Genomic DNA, 22,406 nt, shown 5'->3' on the forward strand with positions numbered 1-22,406 from the left:
TTATCAAAAATGAGGTGTTACTAAGGTGAAACCTGGCAGCAGCAAGCTCGCACCTGCCTTCCAGACAAAAACGTGAGACATCTATTACCTCAGATTTGATTGAAGACTTACTATAAATACATACACCTCCCTTATGAAGAGTTTTTCGACAGTAGGCTGTGATGCCATTATATCCGTAGAAAGATGCAACTTCAAATTCAAAGTCTCTTAAATGGGTGTTCCGAAAGGCAAATTATGTCTGGATCTTCAGATTCAATGAACATTTGAAAATGGTCAAACTTACTTGAAAGACCCTGAACATTATGGTGAAACTATCTTTAGTTTGCAAGGTGAACTGTGCTCAGCTACAGTGGTAGGGTCATTTGAGACAGATCCTCTAAAAAATGTTCTCCTTGGGTGATATCAGATGGACTGAAAGGAACCTCCTCCGGGCAGAATTGGGCTCTTTTTGAGGCATTTTCCTCCAAGCCAGGAAATTACACTAAACAGTGTCATATCCCTTTTTAAGATCGAAGGCAACAGAAAACACTTCTGAAAACAGAGTTCCTAGCTGATGGCTACCTTTTCTATTCAGATGCCTACCATCTCTGGCAAGATGTTGCTTCTTCACCCAACAATTTGCCTCAACAAACATTACACCAAAATTGTTGCACATGACATCCAGCTGATCATTAAAATCAAACAAAGCTCTATATGTTATATCAGACCTTACTAATATGCTATTAACAAAAACCATAGTATTAGGAAATGGGTTTTGGTGGTGAACAAAAGGTCGGCCATGTCATGGAGGGCCTCACGCTTTCCATGGCCACCGTTATAGCCAGCCCCTCCATTATACCATCTTTTAAGATTGTTTGTTCCCACATGAAAATATATGACAGAAATTTTTTCACCAGTGTACTTCAACAATTTCTCTTTTATATCCTCTTAATTTTGCCACCCGGACAAAGTTCCACTATTGCTCCCTTCTTAAAGCTTATTTCACTTGCATATCGAATAATTGAGTCACCTATTAATAACACATTTTCATTAAATCTAGAGTTGTTACTTCCGTTACTCACACCTTCGACCAACAACTCACTTTGAAGAGTAGACTGATTTTTAGTCATTGTAATAGGAGTCATTACCTGTTCTTTCTTCAGTCACAGACTGAGTTTTAGTGTGGCGCATTAATTTAACATGGTCTTTTCTTGAAATTTTTGTATGCTTTGACATTGAACTTTGAGATTTTTGTTTCCATGTTCCAGATACATTTCTTATGTAAGAAACTTGTACATCAAGTGGTTCTTGTGAACCTAAACTACTAAACTTATTACTACATTCAAAGCGAGCTGACTGCTTTGCAACCGGTATGAGTTTTATTTCGTTCCCTTTAGTTTTAGTTTTTTTTTGTTTTAACTAACTTCCAGCAATTTTCTGCTGATTTCTTGAGTATTCTAATCTCTAATGGCCGAAGTTCTATCCGGGTCGACTCTTATCTGGTCCTTAGAGATTAGGTGACCTAAAAACTTGATCTCTTTACATGCAAAGCTCACCTTATTTGGGTTAACCGTAAGTCCATGTTTGGCCAGCCTCTCCACAACATCTCTGACATGTTCTATATGTTCTGGTAAACTTTTACTAAATATTATTATGTCATCTACATAATTTAAAGCATACTGAAATTTTACACCTTGCAACACTTTATGTAATAATCGGCTCATTGTTCCACTTCCCAAGTGTAACCCATACGGTACACGGTTGAATTCGTATGATTCGAAAGGTGTAACAAAACCAGTTAAATGCTTGCTTTTTTCCGTAAGTTTTAATTGATAAAACGAATTACTCAAATCAAAGTTTGAAAAATAAGTACATCCCTGTAGGTAGTGGTATGATTCATATACGTCTCCAATTGGATGTTCCACTCTCTTCAACTTACTGTTTAATTTTGAATAATTAATTACCATCCTAGATTTATCACTTCCGGGTTTGGTTACTAAAAATGCGGGACTAGCATAATTTGACACACTTGGTCTAATTATATTCTGTGCCAACAGTTCATCCAAAATTTTTCTTAATTCTTACAGCTTGTGGGGGGGGGATAGCGGATACGGCTTCAATCTTACTGGCTCGGGATCGTTGACTTCTAGGTCAATTTCGAAGTCAATAGCTTGCCTTATTTTATTGGTAAAAACTTGTGGGAATTCGTTCATAATTTTTAGAATACCCTCCTTTGCCTTATTGCACCCTACAACAATACTCTGGTTCACATTATTTGTAAGGATTGTATAATTTTGAAATAACTCAATTGTAACTTCAGGTTTAAACTTAAACCAACACAAATCCTGATTTAAATCCACAACCATACCAGTTCTTTTTATAAAATTCGAACCCAGAATTATTGGCCAAGACAAAATTTTTCGTAACAAGAAATTGAACCTTCCAAGAAAAACCTGTTATCTTTATTTTTAAGACACATTTACCCGGGATCGATATTTCGTTATTATCTGCCGATAAACATTTAGTATCAGTATGGTCAAGCACACTGGCCAGCCCTTTCTTTACTAATGACTCATAAATATTTTCACTTATCCGGTTCACTCCGCTTCCCGTGTCTAATAATACATTATGATATGTACCCTTACCAATAAACACTTTTACAACGGGCAGGGTTATTGCGGCTTGGGTACGACCGGCCCTTTTTACATTCATACAGGAAGTTCTCACATTATTCTTATCTCTTGCCCTCATTTGTTCTTGACCTCTACTATAACTAAAATTATTTTTAATTTCAGTGGGACGTGACCGGGGAGATTCCACTCTCAGACTACCTTCATGAAATTCTCCCCTATTAACAAGTTTTTTGAGACCGCAGATTTTTCAAATCTAGGTATCTATGCTCTCTGAATATATTTAAAACAATCTCTAGCAATATGTCTCGGTTTATTACAAATGAAACATTTTACTATTGGCTTCTTTACCATCATTGGATTGTTTACATTCGAGTTTGCGGTTAAGTTTACATTACTGTTCTGAACAAACTCCGATTTACAAACTTTACGTTCCTCGCATACCTTCACTTCTTCATAAGCTACGTTCTGCTCATAAATACATAAATTGTCAAGGTCGGCAAAATTTTTGGGATTTGTACAAAATACTAGTCTGGCCCTTACTAGAGGCGAGATACCTAATTTTATCAATTCAGTCAGTTCGGCATCAGAATAATCACATAATAACAATTTCGCATTTTGTTTTACATTTAAAATATAACTGCTCAGTTTTTCGTCACGTTTTTGTGACCTAGTGACTAAATCCCTCTTCAAGGCTTCTCTATGACCAAATGGAACAAAATAATCTAATAGTCCTTTGTGTACTTCACTAAAATTACTAGCATTTACCTTAAATTGAAGCATTTTATTGTAGAGTGGACCAGTGGCATAACCAAGACTCATATTTATGATCTCACTTAGAAAAGTGTTGAGGTCCCTTTTGAAATTAAATATCAGGGCCAATGCTAGTAATCTGAAAGGGCGTATAGAACCTAGCATTGCATTAAAGGAAATAAAAGTTGATTTGGAGGCATTATCTGTCAAGATAGGAAACTTGTCCGAGGAAAAATCGACAGGCGAGTATTTGAGACTAGTATGTAGGCACAAACATCTCACTATGATTAGGCAAAATTAGGAAAACTTGGCGTAAGCGAGGAGGAGATAGTTCATTTCGAAAGTAGCCTTTTAAATACAAGCCTGGAGGAGGAGGAAGTTGAAGAGATGAGTAAGCCCGTGGTTCAGACAAGAAAGGAGGATATTTTAGGTTTGAGTCTTCCCCAGGGGAAATATTGTGTAGAGGGGAGTTTTGCAAAATTGCCAAATCCCCTAGAGCGATTTTTAAAAATGTTTAAACTTCCAGACGGACTAAATGTTTCAGAATTATTGAGTTACATTGAAATAATGTTAAAAATTAAGGGTGAAACCAGCTTAAGTGATAGTGAGATCTTAAATATGAGTCTTGGTTATGCCACTGGTCCACTCTACAATAAAATGCTTCAATTTAAGGTAAATGTTAGTAATTTTAGTGAAGTACACAAAGGACTATTAGATTATTTTGTTCCATTTGGTCATAGAGAAGCCTTGAAGAGGGATTTAGTCACTAGGTCATAAAAACGTGACGAAAAACTGAGCAGTTATATTTTAAATGTGAAACAAAATGCGAAATTGTTATTATGTGATTATTCTGATGCCGAACTAACTGAATTGATAAAATTAGGTATCTCGCCTCTAGTAAGGGCCAGACTAGTATTTTGTACAAATCCCAAAAATTTTGCCGACCTTGACAATTTATGTATTTATGAGCAGAACGTAGCCTATGAAGAAGTGAAGGTACACGAGGAACGTAAAGTTTGTAAATCGGACTTTTTTCAGAACAGTAATGTAAACTTAACCGCAAACTCGAATGTAAACAATCCAATGATGGTAAAGAAGCCAATAGTAAAATGTTTCATTTGTAATAAACCGGGACATATTGCTAGAGATTGTTTTAAATATATCCATGGTAGTGAGAACAATCCGTGATGTCTCGCGATACTTACGAGTACTTCCGACATTTTGCCCCTCCAGTGTGCATCCAGTTTCAACGGGTGTTCGTCGTAAGAGAGGAATGGCGGTGGAGGATACAGACAGGATGCAAGAGCCTTACTCAGGTATGCAGCATCTGGTCCTCCTCGTTTTGTACTTTTCCTACTTACTCAGGTATGCAGCATCTGGTCCTCCTCGTTTTGTACTTTTCCTACTTACTCAGGTATGCAGCATCTGGTCCTCCTCGTTTTGTACTTTTCCTACTTACTCAGGTATGCAGCATCTGGTCCTCCTCGTTTTGTACTTTTCCTACTTACTCAGGTGTGCAGTATCTGGTCCTCCTCGTTGTGTATTTTTCCTACTTACTCAGGTATGCAGCACCTGGTCCTCCTCGTTGTGTATTTTTCCTACTTACTCAGGTGTGCAGTATCTGGTCCTCCTCGTTTTGTACTTTTCCTACTTACTCAGGTGTGCAGTATCTGGTCCTCCTCGTTGTGTATTTTTCCTACTTACTCAGGTATGCAGCACCTGGTCCTCCTCGTTTTGTACTTTTCCTACTTGCTCAGGTATGCAGCATCTGGTCCTCCTCGTTTTGTACTTTTCCTACTTGCTCAGGTATGCAGCATCTGGTCCTCCTCGTTTTGTACTTTTCCTACTTGCTCAGGTATGCAGCATCTGGTTCTCCTCGTTTTGTACTTTTCCTATGTGCAGTCAATTTCAAGGTATCGGATTATTGTTTTGGGACATTTCAAGCAACACAATTTTCAAAGAGTTTTCAAAATTCAAAAATGGTGCATTAGAGCAAAGTTGATAATGACTGGAAGGGAATCTTGTTGGTCAGTGTTTAAAGAATTAAACATAATGATGTTATACAACGAATATGGAAAATTGGGCATAGAGACCGGGGCGACACTTCCACTACCGCGAGAACAAAGGGAATTTTTCTTATTTTTCATGCATTTGTAAATGTTTAAAACGAAAAGGAGACTTCATGTTAAGAACGTTCATTTAGTGTCTGAATAGAAAATTACGATTTCTTCAATTAAAGCTTCTTAAGTAGTATAAACTTTCAACCACTAAATGCTAGTGTTTGAATAAACACATAAATGCTTTAATACAAGATCACAAATTTTTTTAAACAAGGAATGATTCCTCAAATTTAAGATGATATATTTACAGTTTAGAGCATTCAAAATGTACGCCTATTCATTTAAAAGCATAAAAGCATTTTCGCCTAACAATCATTGTTGTACGTTGTTATTTTTAAGATTGATTGTTGCAACGATACTCACTATTATTATTATTTACTATTATGATGATCAATTGGTGAACAATTTGCTATATTATAATTTGATTTCTTATAATTTCGTGTAAAATATCACACAGGCTGCATTATAATATGTATTATAAACAAATGAAAATTGGTTTTTGATAGGTATTGTTGTAATGAGCCAACTTGTGTATACAACTGTTATACATTTTTAGAAACTAGAAAGCAAATATACATTAAGTGTCTTAATGCCGACAAGAATTAAAGAAAAAAGTAATTTTTGAGACGATGTTATTAACTTTGGCTTAAGTAAACACAATTATTTGTAAGATTTGTCATTTTATTTGTTATAAAATAATGAACTGATGTGGTTTGTTTATACTTATAATGACTACAAGTCATCTTCTACTGTTCGCTAATTTAAATATGTACGAAGTTTATATAATGGGATAACAATGAAACAACAATGTAGGCCTATGTATTTTTGTTCATGATTATAAATTTAACTTCAGCTTTTGAAACATAGTATTTTTCTCAATATAATAATTATTTTTTAAGAAACAAATGTTAACTCGAACATTCAAAACATATTGTTGAACTTATAGATAAACATAGACACATGTCCATAAAATACTAAATACAGCACATTATAGATTAAAAATTACGATTTGTGGTGCGGTTATAAAGTATAGTTTGCTTTTATACTTACACTGTAAAAATAATTAGTATTAACAGTAGTCAGTTACTAGACTCAGAATGGAAATGCCATGCCATGCACTGCTTGATCATAAAGAGCTATAGTTGGATGCATGAAAACCAGCCCAAGAATACTGGGAAACATGTGTTCAATGGAGAATACTTAGGACAGTCGATGTTTGAAAACATTTGACATTTGTTATAAAACTGTCATTGGTGCTACCATTTTTAATACAAAGTGAATGATCCTTTAGCGGCCATCTCATACATTTTTGATAGAGTTATTGAAAACTCAAAATCCAACTATTCTTGCGGACAGTATCTGACAATAGACGAGATGCTGGTACCCTTCAGAGGAAAGTCAAAGTTTAGGGTTTATATGAAATCTAAGCCAGCCAAGTATGGGCTTAAGATATACGAGTATGTCCTTGCTAATTCGAGGACATCGTACTGTTTGAATGCATCAGTTTATTGCTGCCGACAAATTCCAAATCCTAGCAATCTTCTCAAACCAACCCTTGAAATATTGTCACTGGTAGAGCCTCAAAAATACTAATAGAAACATCACAGGAGACAACTATTTCTCTTCAGTTGAGCTGAGTACACAGTTGAAAAATAAAGGCATAACCTATTTCGGAACAATGAGGTGTAATAAACTTGAAATACCTGAAAGCTTCTTACCCCACACAAACAGGCCTGTAATGTCAACAAAATTCGTTTTTACAAATGATAAGACTCTGGTTTCTTACGTTCCTAAGTACAATAGAGCAGTAGTACTACTTTCTACGATGCATAATGAAAAAAGCATTCTCAATGAACATCATGGCCAATGGCGATTTGGTATGCATTGATGGACATAGCAGGTGTCAACGCCCGCATCATATACCAATCAGTGGAACCGGATTCTTGTGAGGCACGTCGACTTTTTCTTGTGGCTTTAGGGAAAAGCCTTATTCACAACCAACTTGTTAGACGCTCACAAATGACTAACATTCCCCGGGAGTTAAAAGAAACAGTGCAACGAGTTTCTCGCTGTCACGTTGAAGGTTCGGCAATCACGTATCCAGCAGCATCAACCTGCCAACGAAGACCATCGTCCTCCGCTACCTAAAAGGCAAAGATGTCACATATGCCCTAGAGTTGTGGACAAAAGGATCCGACCTGTTGCTCGCAGTGTGGAAAGGGAGTGTGCAAAGCTCATAGCAAACAGGAGATTGTTTGCGAGTCCTGCGCCGATTGATTGAATTTCAGGTAATGTTTTATAACATATAAGTAACAATAACCTAATTATTATAATTATTTACGACCTAATTTTAACAGGCAATATACCCCAACTTTTTGATAAAAATTCGATTCGTTTTAAATACTTAAGTATTAACGGTAAAACATAACGTAATATAAACAGCAAGCACAACATTTGTTCTTGAACAACTTAGGTCAAATTCAACGCTATAGTTTCAGCAAATATGTTACCTAAGATGAGTGATTTGTTTTCAGGTAGCTGGTAGCAACTGTCTAGAACTGTCTTCTGTCTGGGAAAATATGGAAGAAACTAAAGTGAAAAAGTCAACTGTTAACTTTGTGGGACATTTTAGTACATATAATTAAAAAAACATTATTTTGCAAGACAATTCTATATATGTAATTATAATTTTATATACTAGTAAAGTTTAGTTTCAACGCAACAAACATTGTTTTATACGTCATAGCTACCTACAAATAAAGTATGAGTGTTTTAAATCAAAGTGTTTAAATACAAACCTAAATAAAATGTGGGGTGAGAATTGACCCCAGCAGACTAGATACGTTATTATTTTTCGCCAGACTAGTTAAGGGTTGAAATACAGCTTTCAGAACATCTGTGTACAAATTTTCATTGCGGGCATTTGTTTGAATTTGTCTTAAAAGCGAGTTTAATAGAGAACGCATAATTAACGTGCATTTACTTTAAACGATACAATCTCTACGGTCGAGTTCTTAAATTTGGGATTTTGTTTAAAATACAACTAACAGGACACCTTTGTGCAAATTTTAATACAAGAAACTCTGAATATTTTGAGAACGATCGTTTTTTAATAATTAGTTTTATACATTTTATCCTAGTTTTTAAATTATTGGAGGCGCCTTGAGATTGAGAACTGCAACATTTACGCACAGAGTACAGAGTGCCGCTAACTTCACGGTGGTATTACTAAGAACATGATTGGCAACACTGGAATTCAGTGATTTTCCATAGCATACAGTGGCAACGCTGTCTGCCCAAGTGCCATCGCCTAGCACTAGCTGGACTGGACATTCAGTAGGTTGTTATCAGTTGTGTTGGTTAGTTCAGAGCGAATGTGTATTGTTTAATAGGTTTTTATCAGTTTGATTCGTTCCGTGCAGGTTCTTTTCTTACTTTCAACATCAATTATTTGTCTTCATAGATTCCTCTAACTCACCTGTTTTACTGGTAGGTCTATGTATTTATATACCCCAATAGATTTCTATTAACCTATCGCATAGTTTATGGAACTGTTGTAAGATCTGCTGAGTAGCCTACACCCATGTCAAAAGTACTTTTATTCAGCATACACATAACATACTATGTAGGCCAGTGATCCCAGTCTGTAACCAAGTTGAAGCCTTGAGGTGAGCTGAATATCCTGTCACTCAGGAAGCAGCTCAAAGGTTCTTACAGGACTAAGTGCAATTTATAAGCTTCTTGTCCTAAGAGAACAAAAGAAAATTGGGTGCGAACAGATTTGCTATGATACATTTTGTGAAAATGTTGTACAACCGGTGGGTTTTTTCTCTGTAAGAATACACTACAGACTGCAGTATGATAAGCGTCAAACACTCGCCTGATCAGACTATCGATTAGAAGGATTGGTAATTGTCACATTAACGGCCGGAGCGGCAAAATACGAGTATCCGGCTGGAGCAATATTTCCATGTTCTACGTTCACATCGGGCATCACGTGACCTTTTGTGACCATTATTCAACCTCGTGATGACGTCATCAGATGTGGCGCCATCTTTGCAAACGTAAATGAAAAACAATACTGAAATGAGCAGAATCCAAATGAACAATGTTTTTCTTAAATTTCGAGCTACAAATTAATTAATTAGTTGTTATCGAGTTGAGACGAGTGCCTCTGGCCATCAGCGCGGGCTTCGGCAGCACCATGGAGCGTTCAGATAACAGATACGCTATCAGTCCCAGCCCCCGCCGCAGATAATATTTACGATACCCCAGTTCACTACGATTGGTCGATTGGAGGGCTCCGGGGCAGAAGTCAGTGCTTCACAAGATATCGTGTACTGTAGTTTGGATCGAGTGAGTTGCGTGACAATCATGTATCAACCATCCACTAGTTCGACGAATCGTAATGAATTGTATGTGTTGGAGTGTTTTGTCGGGCATGTTAAGCGTTAATGTTTCGACCGAAACGAGATTATTTCCTTTTTAATAGAACATGGAATTTTTAATAATGAGTGTATTAGTTCATCATGCGGTCGCGTTTTGTATTTAAACCGGGAGACTTTGATGTTTCGTTGCGAAAGAAAAATGTATAAAAGTAGTAAAACAAAGTTTTAAATGTTGTAATTTTTAAAAATTGGCCTGGGCAGGTTCCTTTTTTGAAAGAACGCGCTTAGACATAGAGACATATTTTGGTTTGGTGACCACGTTGTTGCATTTGAAGCCACCGAGACAACGCTATATTTTGTTGAAGTTTGGCGTTTTGCACATTCTGTGGTGGACTGGTATTCTTTCTGCCGCGAAGTGTATTTCCATCACATTTCAACGATGTTCAAGAAAATTGGTGGTCCTCTGACAGTCGTTGAAATTGATGAGGCTAAATTTGGAAGTGGAAAATACAATCGCGGCGGAAGAATTCAGGGACAGTGGGTTTTTGGGGGAATCGAAAGGCAGAGCAGAGATTCCCTCCTTGTTCCCGTTGAACAACGTGACAGAGACACCCTGATTGACATAATTAAAGAATGGGTTATGCTAGGTACGACAGTTGTTAGCGACCTACAAATGTCTCGTTGAGAGCGATTCAGACACTTCTCCGTCAATCATTCCATTCATTTTGTTGACCAGTGCACGTACAAACCGGTGAGTGAGGGCGAACATCCCTCGTTATGGTGTCTAGGGTATCCGCCAACACACTAATGTTAATTGTTCTCTATTAATGTCTATTTATATATTTATATTAGGGTTTTTCATGATTTATTAAGTGTTTATACTTTGCATAATTGCCTTTGCATTACATTTCAATTTATATTTAATTTTTGATCAGACCCTTTAGAATTTGATATTTTACTGATAGGTACTATCTCGAGGGATGTTTTTCTTTCGTTGACATCAGCGCGGGCTGCGGCAGCACCTTCGGCCTGCGCTGTTGGCCGGAAGGAAGCAAATTGTTCATTTAGGTCAAAATTCTGCTCATTTTAATTATTTTTCATTTACGTTTCCAAAGATGACATCGTCACAAGGTTGAATCATGGTCACAAAAGGTCATGTGACGCCGACGCGGATGTACAACTTGGAAATATTGCTCCGTGCGTGAACAGTTGTTCCATTTTTGTGTTCTACAACTTCATTATTTCTCATTTACACCCCGTTACAATATTAAACCTTATATTGTTTTGTGCTGTAGGACGATTCCAATAAGTTAATAATGCGAAACTCGTATTTTGACGCTCCGGCCGTTACTTTCACAATTGCCTTAAAATGTAGTTCAGTTGGACATTTTCGTTCCAAATTAATTCAAAAAAGTTAAATCATTTGTTTGATATTTAAGAATTGTCTGCTAGAGCTGGGAAATATAGTTGTTTGTCAATAAACTTTTACAAAATAACGTGTTGAGGTATTACGTTCCAGTAACCTGATACCGTGGTAACATGTTAGTTTACGAAAGTTTAACTGACTCACTACAATATAACCTAGACTGATAAACTAATAAAATGATACACAGGGTAATTCAAATTTTCACTATACAATATAATAATAATAATTGGGTACTACAAATTCCTTATCTACTATTTGTTATTGGGCTATACAAACGTACGTGTGAAGGAAACAGAATTTTTCTGGACATTTGCCAATCGTTCAGTGATACAAAAAATCTAAGAAAACTTCATATGTGCGTATTATAAACATAAAAAGTTAAATATAACCTTTACAAGTGTTCACGTGATCTGAGCTTCAATTTGGTTTATATTACGAGGGATGGTTTTCTTATTTTGCAGAAGTGTGGGGTGGTGCCAGCGATGGCCTGGGGGCATTACTGATCGGTACTTTCCCGACCTCAGATCAAATTTCAGATTGTCCAACTTCTCCAACGTCGGATTACGTTGGACGATCTTGTACATGACCTGAGGTTGGGAAAGTAGCAATTGGAAGTGCTTCTGGCCACCCCGCACTTCTGATGAAAAAGAAAACGGCAAAGTAAAAATTAGGTTACAACATAATTATACCAGATATAACAACAGAATTGTACATAAATAGAATCAGCTGATTACGTGAATCAACTGATTGGACACCATCATATGATGGTAATTTGGAACTGAAAAGAAATATACAAATGAGTCATCTGCCATCTAGTGATAGCAACAGAAAATACTTGAAAGTGTTTCTTATTCATTCCGTTAGATCATATACGTGATTCAGATGAGATATTATTCATCACAAAACTTTATTGTGAAAACTGTAATAGCGCTTCTGCATGGCTATCGTAAGTGCGGTTCCCAATTTGTTGGGCAGTACTAGTGAAAGGGTTAAATAGGAGACAATATACACTTTACAACCGCTCCCTCCACTGTTGTTTTAAAGCTTGCCCAATTTTCACCAATTTCTTTTGAAAATTTGATTCTATTCTACCTGGGTAGTAATTCTGAGCAATTATTATGTCAACTTGAATTTCTTTCATATTTTAGTATGACGACCAGTACTCCTTAGAAAGGAAAGAAAATGAAGTTTAATGTCAAGAGGCCATCGCTAACTTTGCCAAGCGATAAAAAAGTTCAGAGTCTGTATTTTATTCGATTAATTGATGCAATACCCATTGTGATTGGAGTGCTATCGTGGTCTGAGCTTGAATTAAAGTACTATGTCAAGGGGCGTTTTCAATGGTAATTGTGAACTTAATGGCCGAAATAGCAAAATACGAGTTTCAATGTGTTAAAATGACAAATGATGAAGCCATAGAACATTAAAAGTGGAACATGGTTTATTATAATCGTGAACCTCATATTGGTTACTGATGACGTCAGTCGTTACATCTCATTTAGATGCGTAAAATCAAAATAATGCCAAATTCAGGTGAATTTGACAAAAATAAAAGAAATTTTTGTTAATTTATACCTTCTTAGAATAAAAGCCTGACACAAGTGCCGTCGGCTATTAGTGCTGCCTCGTGATGATAGAGCCATTTGAAAAACATTCCTCGAGGTAGTATCTATCACTAAAAGGTCAAATTCTAGATGGTCTGATCACGAATGCCTCCAGCCATTACTGCTAGCTAGATAACGGAACTTGACAAAACAAACAAATATTGTAAATTCACCTACTACTGTAATCATAACTTCCTACTATCTTGCAAGAAAAGAAGTTCCACTTGTAATATTCTAAAATTCATTATTTGTCATTTTCATCCTTAAAGCCTTATATTGTTCGTTCAGGAAGATGATTGCAATAGGTTAATAACGCGAATTTTGTTACCGGTGTAGATAAAAAAAATTTGAAAATAATGTAAACGAATTTAACCAAACTTTCTACAAACAAATAGTGTAAAAAAACAAACGCAAGTTTCATAAATAAGCAAAACTAATGTACTTACATACCACGTGCAACCTCCAATCACATAAAAATAGCTTTTCTCGATTTAGAGATAACATACGATTACACAACAAACTATTACTGTCACTCTGAAAAAATACGATGACCAATAAAAAAGGAATAAATTAATTTCTTAATATTTAACTGCTCAACGTAATCCACAATCAAATATGTAAATAAATTTCAAAACTAATTTATGGTATTAGTGTTCACACGCCGCGATCGAGTAATGGATGCCATGGTAATCCATGAGGCAGTGAAAGCTACTGCACAGGATGGTTGTTGATGCTTTACTAAGCTCTTATGACCACAGCATACTCAGATAAGCTATCGGGAGCTGATAAAGCTGAAAATGATAGATAACAAGTAGCAGAGTAATAATACCACAAATTAATATTTATATTGCAGTCATTAAAAAACAGTTATTTGTGATTTGCACCCCCTAAAACCATGTATTTTTTTGTTCAGGAGGATGAGTAGGAATTATTGATAATGTTGAGATTTTGATTTGCTACTCTAGCCGATAACCTCACTGATAACTTTTTAATTTCTGCTAGCACTGTAGGATGGTGCATAAAGTTCCACAGAAAACCCACACTGATATCCAGGAGCATTATTTGTGGTTAGTATTTCTTGTGCCAAATCATTCAACGAGATTTGATCGCGGGAAAGTACCGATCACAAATTTCTCTGATGCCGACTTCTTAAAATTATTGGTAGGGTTCACCATGAATATGATTGTTGACAGCACTATAAGCTTTGCAAAATAGCAGTTTTTACATTATTATTACAAAATTAGGCTTACTAATAGACTAAGATTATATGCTAACAAAGCTCTTGTTAAACTTTAAATTTCAATACTTTACAAATTTATTTATTGCAAGTTTTAATATTTTTAAACTGGAAGCCTGTATGATATAAGTAATTAAAACCAAAAATATGGTCTCTTTTCACATCCAGTATAAAATGTGTACTGATGTATGTGTCACAATTTAAAATGTACCATTTTTCCCCGGGGAATGTCTCTATCCCCGGCATTATTGAGGGAATATCCAGTCAGTTGTTATACGCCTGGGGTAGACAGGTTTCACTCTACGATACTTTTTTATAGTATGTTTTGAATATCAGAAACTTGACGTGTGAATCATAACAAATTTGTGGTGTCCTTGAATACCAAAGCGTCAACGATTAATCAATTTTATTTTTGTAAAAGTGCACATCAAATTGTTATACACAGTTTTCATTGTCAAACATTTCATTCAACAATATTGTCATATTTTGTTCACATGTTTTACAACTTTATTGCACTTTCCTCACAAGTATGAGTGGTTTCAGTTCAAAACCTCTGTAGGCTAGTGTATTTTGTTTATTTGATCATATTTTACTTAAACGTACCCTGTTTTTCTCTTTTATAAGAACACACATACAAAATTTTTAAAAAGGGTCATGGGAAATGAGTGAACCCCCGCAGCTTGGAAATCGTGGCAGTCTTGTTCAATTAGGTCTGACCTAAGTTAACAGACTTCACTACTTTGTACAATTTAAGACCCCAAGTGTCAGTTAAGTCAATATAAGTTTGATGCTGAATCTATATTAAGAGAAGGAATCTTGTATTGAAAAAATTGACAAGTTACCATCCAACTTATACTATAAGAGACAGCTGAATCCGATTTAACCCACACTTCCAAAGAGAGTACAATCGTTTGGATGTTGCTGGCCCTTTTTGATTATTTTAGGTGCAATAAACAAAACAAGGATTTCTGTTTACTACTCTATAATATGAATTATGAAGCATGTTGTAAATTCTATCATTGCATACTGTATTGTATAAAATGGTGGACTTATTGCAAAAATTAAGTTATATCACTGACAATAGCTTGGTGAAAGCTTATTTGTTGCATCTATCTCTTAAAATAGGATTCTCTTTGTAACTATTCAAACAAACCGGACTCTCTAAAAGCTTCTCTGGTTGATATATATTATCAGTATCAGATCATAGAGAGTTATCAGTATATTATCAGATCAGAATTCATCAATCTGAGAGTGAGTGCAGTACCTGTTATTTGTAAGGCCAATCGAATTGCTTGGATTCAAGGGATACAAATTATACATTTAATTATACATTCATGTTACTAGCCATTTTATGTAAGTAATAAAAACAACACATTTACATAAAAATTACCTATTTGAGCAATAGTAAACAACATTTGTTGTTACTTAAAAATAAATAAAGATTTATTTATAACCAGCTAACAAAAACATATAAATTGAACAATTACAGGCCTGTGCGAAAATCTTTCTGTGCCCATGGTCTGAAAACTGACACTGGCACAGATTTCACTCCTGGAATCTGCAGTCCACATCCGTCTGAGGAGATCAAAACATCAATGTAGAATACATTCAAAATGAACTCTGTATTGTTTTGACATCAGAGACATCTGGAATACAAAAGAGCTCTGTCTTGTTACCCAGCAGCCACTCATTGTAAACTAAACATCGAGGTGTTCTTATTGTTTCATCGGGTGGACTACAATGTTTTAGACACAATTCCAAAATAAAGGACTATAACAGTTGAATAATATCAACAGAACATATACATATTAATATAAGACGTATAATGCAATTTAATAACCAAACAAACAAGAGCTTGATATTCAACTCACTGAAGCCAAAAATGTCTGCATGTGTTGAGGCAACATTACAGATTTGTTGGATGCAAGCCGTAGTGGATAATTCGTGCTCTGTTGTCTCTTTGCAAACAGGTTTTTGGATCTTGTAGTGGATGAAAGCAGAAGATTCGCTCAAGCAAGTTTGTGTTATCAACCAGTCCACCCACCAATTAACGTGTAGAGGAAAACTTCTTGAATGTCACATCTGGTTCACAAACCAGGAAGATTCATCTCGTCTGCCACCACTCTCGGTAGGATCTCGAGGGAGAGGTAGCCAACATAGAAACCCACCAGTCCTAAAATGTATTCAGAATTCTCTGATTGCAAAGAGTTAGGCGTAATACCCTTGGTGGGGAGTCCAGACTACTGAGTGATACCCCAACAATCATCTCGCGTACCACTTCCACCTAGCATACCATGTGAAAACTTGATTTCTTTATAATCACAATTCAAATGTGTGGAAACTAACAATACACTAGGATGACACTGTGAATCGAGTTAGCTAACTTTTTTTCCAAATAACTGTCACAATCTAAAGTAATGGTTTTTTTTTCAGGTACTAAACACTCAGTTTGAGATCAACGGAAGATTACAGCTACCGTAGTGAATTTCATCAAAGTCTCAGACCAGGTTAAGAAGTGCAAAATGGAGTCTGTAAATGTACTTAAAAAAGAAAACACATTGATGTACTATCAAAACCCGTACATGAAGGAGGTAAGCTAGTAATGATTATTGAAGTTCTTGTTTAAATATTAGACTCATGCCTAGTTGATGAGATTTCTTCAGCACAAGCCTACCACAGCCTCAGTGGCGTAACTAAGGTAACTGGCACCCCTGGCCAAACTTTAAAGACACCCCCATTTTGATAAAAAGAGGTGTTCAGTAACTTAAATGAGTTAAAACAATGTCTTGACAGTTTGGACCTTTGAGGATAGCATAAACCACTTTTAGCATTTTAAAAATCAAGAATTTTATTGCCATTGACAACTTTACATTGAATAGGCAAAGTCAACTTATTTTTCTAATTCACACAAACTTAATTGAGTTTAATATTGAAAAATAAAAAAGCAAAAATCAGTAGTTATAGCACAATAAGAACTATCACACATAACTATTAATAATAGTTAATTTAGGTCAATTACTTTTGTCATTTATAAATATAGGGCATGTCCATGGTAACTCACGTTACATTTCAACATGGGTCCTAAGTTATTTGTTGAAACATTTTAATTTTTAAAAGCATAATATTAAGCAAAAAATCTTGCAGTATTAAGCAAGAATTATAATACACATTGGCCAGATTTCAACTTCCTGAGACTAATAATTAAGGTAATAATAATTCTCTAGTTTTGGTAACTCATGTTACACAAAAAGGACGTCATAATTTGAAAGCAAACTTTAACATGAAACAACTTTTGTCCTAAATGTTTTAATTTTCTTAATCTAAATACTTAAGATTGACTCAAGAGTTTGTAGTTTAACTGTGACAAACTACAACAATAAGAACTGAAAAACATAATTTTAATAATATACTATTGACCTAATTGACAGTAACTCACGTTACAGTAACTCATGTTACATTGTGTCTCTTTCCTAAGGACATTTGTTATTTGTAGAAATAAATTTTGTTATGTAATTTTATATATTGAATTGTGTTTAATAACTACTATAGTATCAGTACAACTTAATTATTTTAGTTTGGCATAATTAAATATTTGTTTTTAATTGTAAAAATAATACAACTTTTTACCATTGTAAAAAACAAGTTTTATTATTTCTAAAAAACAACATATTTTTTGCTTTAGGCCTGTTCTATAACTTCCAGTTTGTATTTTTCTTATAAACACAACTATGAAAGAATAAAAGATAAGATCAAATAACTTTATGGTAATTATAGACTACATTTTTACATGGTTTGTTTATATATAAAGAATATTCACTAGCGCTTAAAACAATTAGACAGTCTGTGTAGCTAACATTTTACTTTTCTCTGATATTTATTTTGTTTTTAAAATAATAATAATATCTTCCATCTTTTAATTTTAATTTCTGAAGAGCAGAACACTCAATGAAATTTGTCCAAGTTTGACGAAAGTAACATAATTTTTCGATCGGTTTGAATGTATAACAGTTTTTATCACTTTTCAAACACATTACTTCAATGTCTCCAAACTTCTCAATTTACAACTTTGGCAAATAACAACATAAAAGAGTCTTTTTCACTTGAAAATTGCACAAGGACAAAAGTTCCACTTTTGATGCTTTCTTTTCTAATTTAGTTCACTAGAAACACTCGGAACGGATGATTCTTCATCCGAAAGGTCAGAGTCATCACTGTACACCAGATTATATATAGAATATTTCTTTACTGTAGCTTACCACTACTTGTCGAAGGAACAATTGGGTCATTAACAGGCACTTCATATATTTTCTTGCTTAGTAGAAAAGTTTGAATATTATTTCTTAATCTTAAAATATTACAGATTAATTTTTTAGGCTTAATATTAAATCTTACCTCCTACTAAACTACCCAGAACTGTACATTCTGGGAATACTTAGTAACCAAAATAAAAGACAAAGGTTACTTCGAGAACTTACTTCTAGGTTGAAGTGGTAAACTCACGTTACAACATATTGGTGTGTGTACTTGAAATGGGTCTAATAAAACAAATAATAATTTCCTGAATAAAAAGATTTATATAAGCTTATAAGGTAAGGTTATCTAAGTTAAATGCAAGTTTTATATTTATTAAAATCATAAGATCAAACCCAAAATATTGGAACAAATTTCGGTAACTCATGTTACACTTATATTTAGAAGTATGTTTGAACAATTTAAAACAGGCATTATATTCTGACCAATACAAATATAAATATTACCATAATTATTTTAAATTGTTTTGAGGTTAACTATGTTAAGAGCTTGTTTTGTATTAGTATTAACTCCAATATAATAAACAATGTTTAAAGTGCTATGAATAAATATCTTTACAGTAACTCACGTTACAGAAAAACTTATATGAAATTCCTGCAAATGAAACAAATTTAAAAATTAAAAAAAATAGTACCATACTTGTAATAGTTTTCTTAAATAGAATCTGTTTTATTATTGTTATTGGTTGTGTATTACATAAGTAAACTTGAAAAATCTGTAATTTTGGTAACTCACGTTACATGAAGTAAGGTTTAAAACATAACGTAATAGAAAGAACAATTCTTAACCTAAATGTAAAAAAAGCATATTTTTAGTTAGCTTTTGTTCTAAAAGATGGCTTCTTGGTACTGGCCACCTTCTAGATTAATGTATAATCAGTTATAAAATTGAGATGTGAGACTTAACAAACAGCCATCAATGAACTCTGCTAACAGGTGTTAACTAAACACAAAATACCAACAAAAATAAAATTTTTCCTCTAAAAAAGCCAATGCTGCCAACATTGCTCAGAATAATCTTTATCTGAAAACATTCAGACCTAGGTTATTTCATAAAAATATTTTTTAAATATTTTTGTCCTGTTTTACATGGACATACCCTATACAGTTTATAAAATATACTTACAAATAAATAACATATACAATTATTATTAAAAATGCACAGTTTGAAAATATATAATTTGAAATATACTTTAATACATACTAAGTAAAAATAGTATAAATTAATAGTTTTTTTCTAAAACTACTTAGTCACAATAGTTAAAAGCTAAAATTGTACATCGAAATTGCAATTCAAAAATTCATTTGTACTATAAAATGGGTTTTGACTAAGCCAATTATACATATATATATATGTTTGAAAAGTTTAAAACTAACATATTTTGCACTATCAGGCAGCCTATTAAAAAAATAAATACAGTTTAGTTTGAAAGAGGTACCAGTTTTAGCCAGTCTGTGAGTAAGTATATTAAGTTTAACTCCATCTTTAATATTATACTGGTGAATACCATTTCTAGTTAGAAAATTCTGTAAATTCGTTTTGGTATTAATAGTACATAACATAACTTAATAGTACATGAAAAACATACAAACTGTGGGGATTTTGAGTTGAATGAAAAGTGGTTTACAGTGAGCAAGCGAACCCACCCCTGCAATGTTGCGGACTGCCTTTTTCTGTAATAAAAAAATATCATTTACATGCGGAGAATGGCCTCAAACTCTGAAAGCACTGACTGCTCTTCGTTCGATTGACTGCCTAGTGTCACTACGACCTTTTAATGTATTGCAACATTTGATTACGATTGCCTGCCACCTCCAGGGTGATCCACCGAGTATTATGAACAAAACTATAATGATCAAAGTGCGTGACAACTGCAGCATGTGCACCGATCAGATTTAAAGTGTTAGCTTCACATGGCACAAAATAAGCTAGTCATTATTTTAAGGTTTTTACTTGCGCTGCATTCTATTTTACAGTCGTATTGCTGCCATTATGATAAACCTGACTTTGTCAGTTAGAAATGCACAGGCCATTATCATTTAGTTTTTGCGGTATTTCCATCAAAATTTCACCTCCTGTTATCTCTCATACGTGTTCATGAAATCAATAAGCTTTCCTCGACTTCACATTTTCTTGTTGATTAATCAACAAACCAAATAATTTGACTCATTTGCTCAATGTAGGTACTGTCTGCAGTGCAAATGTGATTCAGTAATATATTCCATTTTTTATTAGATCCAATTTTTTGAAGTTGACGTAGGCCATATGCTTGACTAACTTTAGATAATAGCGCCATAAGAAAATCAATCCACCTACGTGATGTACCTGCTTACTAATCACTACAAGGGTAACCAATGAAGAAGAGGCAGACAGATACCTGTTCCCATCCGCCCCCTACCCACAATCAGGTCATATGCCTCCTCTCCTCTTTTGTACAAACCGCAACACCTGAGGATAATTAGATATGTCCTCGAACTTATAGAATTACATCATAATTATGCCCCGTTCCTTTGGTTTCCAGACTTTTAAAATGCTAAGAATCTTTTTACTTGCAACTTGTATCCTAGATTAAAGATCTTTATTGGTCTTTAAACACATTCAACAGTACAATAGACTTTGTTAATTTACTAAATAATATTATAATGTTTTATTTTTATATTTTATTATATTTAATATTATAATTATAATGTTAAATATTCTAAACTAAAACTAAAACAAACCATTCAGATTCTACCTACTCAATCCAGCCTACCAGTAAATATATAGATCTATATAATTAATAACAACAATAACCAAACAACCAACATATCTATATAAATTAACAAATATAAATAAATAACTATTTATATATTTAACATGTATAACATTTTAAAACTCAGCTGTATCAAAACTTAATAAATAAATACATCGAGAGACAAAATGTTAATAAATTAATGTTTTGATATCACAATTTAAGAATTAATCCACACAATAAAATTTATTAACTTTTAACCAGCACTTTAAAACTGTTTTAAATTTGACTACATATATAAATCTAGCGTGTAATGGTAACTTACGAAATAATTGAATTTTCATCAAAAGATGAGTGCATTTTGTTTTGGTTAATTTAACTAGTAAGACTTGTAGCAAATGAATTCTAGTAGGATAATGAATTGAGCTCTAGTAGGATAATCATGAATATCCTGACTAGTTGTTTATTTTTTAAGTTGTTCCTTTACACTTATAAGACAGTAGAATATATACATATTAGGATTGGTCATTATTTTTAGTTCTCTAAAAATTGGAACACAAATCTCTCCTTTTGAAACATTTTTCATAACGCGTAATGCATTTTTGCCATTTAATTACTGCACCACTACTCTTCCCCCATACAGTTATACCATAACTTAAATGTGAATGGAAAAACGCATAATAGGAGGCTAGGAGCATATCCATAGTTATACAATAAGGTTAAGTGGTAGAGAGGATGAGGTTAAGTGGTAGAGGGGACTTTATAGTCCTAACTTCGCAGACATTTTTCATTTCATTTCAATGTTTCAATTTACTCAAGAGATAGACTACTCTAGATAATTTTTACACAATTATTGATCTATGTGATGTTCCCAACTCAATCTGCTGTCAAGGTATACCCCTAATAGTTTTACAGGTTTACTAACTTCATAATTCCTATTTAAAGTAAACAGTATTTTCTCAGTTTTTTTGGTAATTTACTTCTAGTTTAAGACTAGCCAGTGTAGCTTTATATCTTAATTGATATGTTATCTCAGTCTATGTTTTTAAGTAATTTGTTTCAATGCTCTTAGTTTAAAAATCAGGTGATACATACACCTTAACGATAAAGTAAAATAATCGCAAAAATGCGATTTCAATTAGATTACTCTGACGCCACTGGCACAGACCATCCGTGCCACCTGCCTGCTATGCCACCACACAACCTATCCATAGTTTTTTCAAATGT

At 34.1% G+C, this 22,406-nt stretch overlaps 1 protein-coding gene across 4 annotated transcripts in view; it reads left to right on the forward strand.

Annotated features, from left to right (window-relative positions):
- Positions 1 to 2,091: 2,091 nt before the first annotated feature.
- Positions 2,092 to 22,406, forward strand: part of LOC124370009 (alanyl-tRNA editing protein Aarsd1) — a 66,563-nt gene continuing 46,248 nt past the window's right edge. Inside the window, exons 1-3 of one of the 4 annotated variants that reach the window (XM_046828281.1) lie at positions 2,092 to 2,869; positions 4,596 to 4,678; positions 16,571 to 16,728. In XM_046828281.1, the coding sequence (XP_046684237.1) occupies positions 16,660 to 16,728 (69 nt within the window). In that variant the 5' untranslated portion in view covers positions 2,092 to 2,869; positions 4,596 to 4,678; positions 16,571 to 16,659. Of the gene's footprint in view, positions 2,870 to 4,551; positions 4,679 to 6,094; positions 7,771 to 8,076; positions 8,972 to 16,570; positions 16,729 to 22,406 lie in introns of those variants that run through there. The other 3 variants (XM_046828282.1, XM_046828283.1, XM_046828280.1) reach the window with 3 other exon arrangements.

The sequence above is a fragment of the Homalodisca vitripennis genome, chromosome X, assembly GCF_021130785.1.
Source record: "Homalodisca vitripennis isolate AUS2020 chromosome X, UT_GWSS_2.1, whole genome shotgun sequence".
Taxonomy (NCBI): Eukaryota; Metazoa; Arthropoda; class Insecta; order Hemiptera; family Cicadellidae; genus Homalodisca; species Homalodisca vitripennis.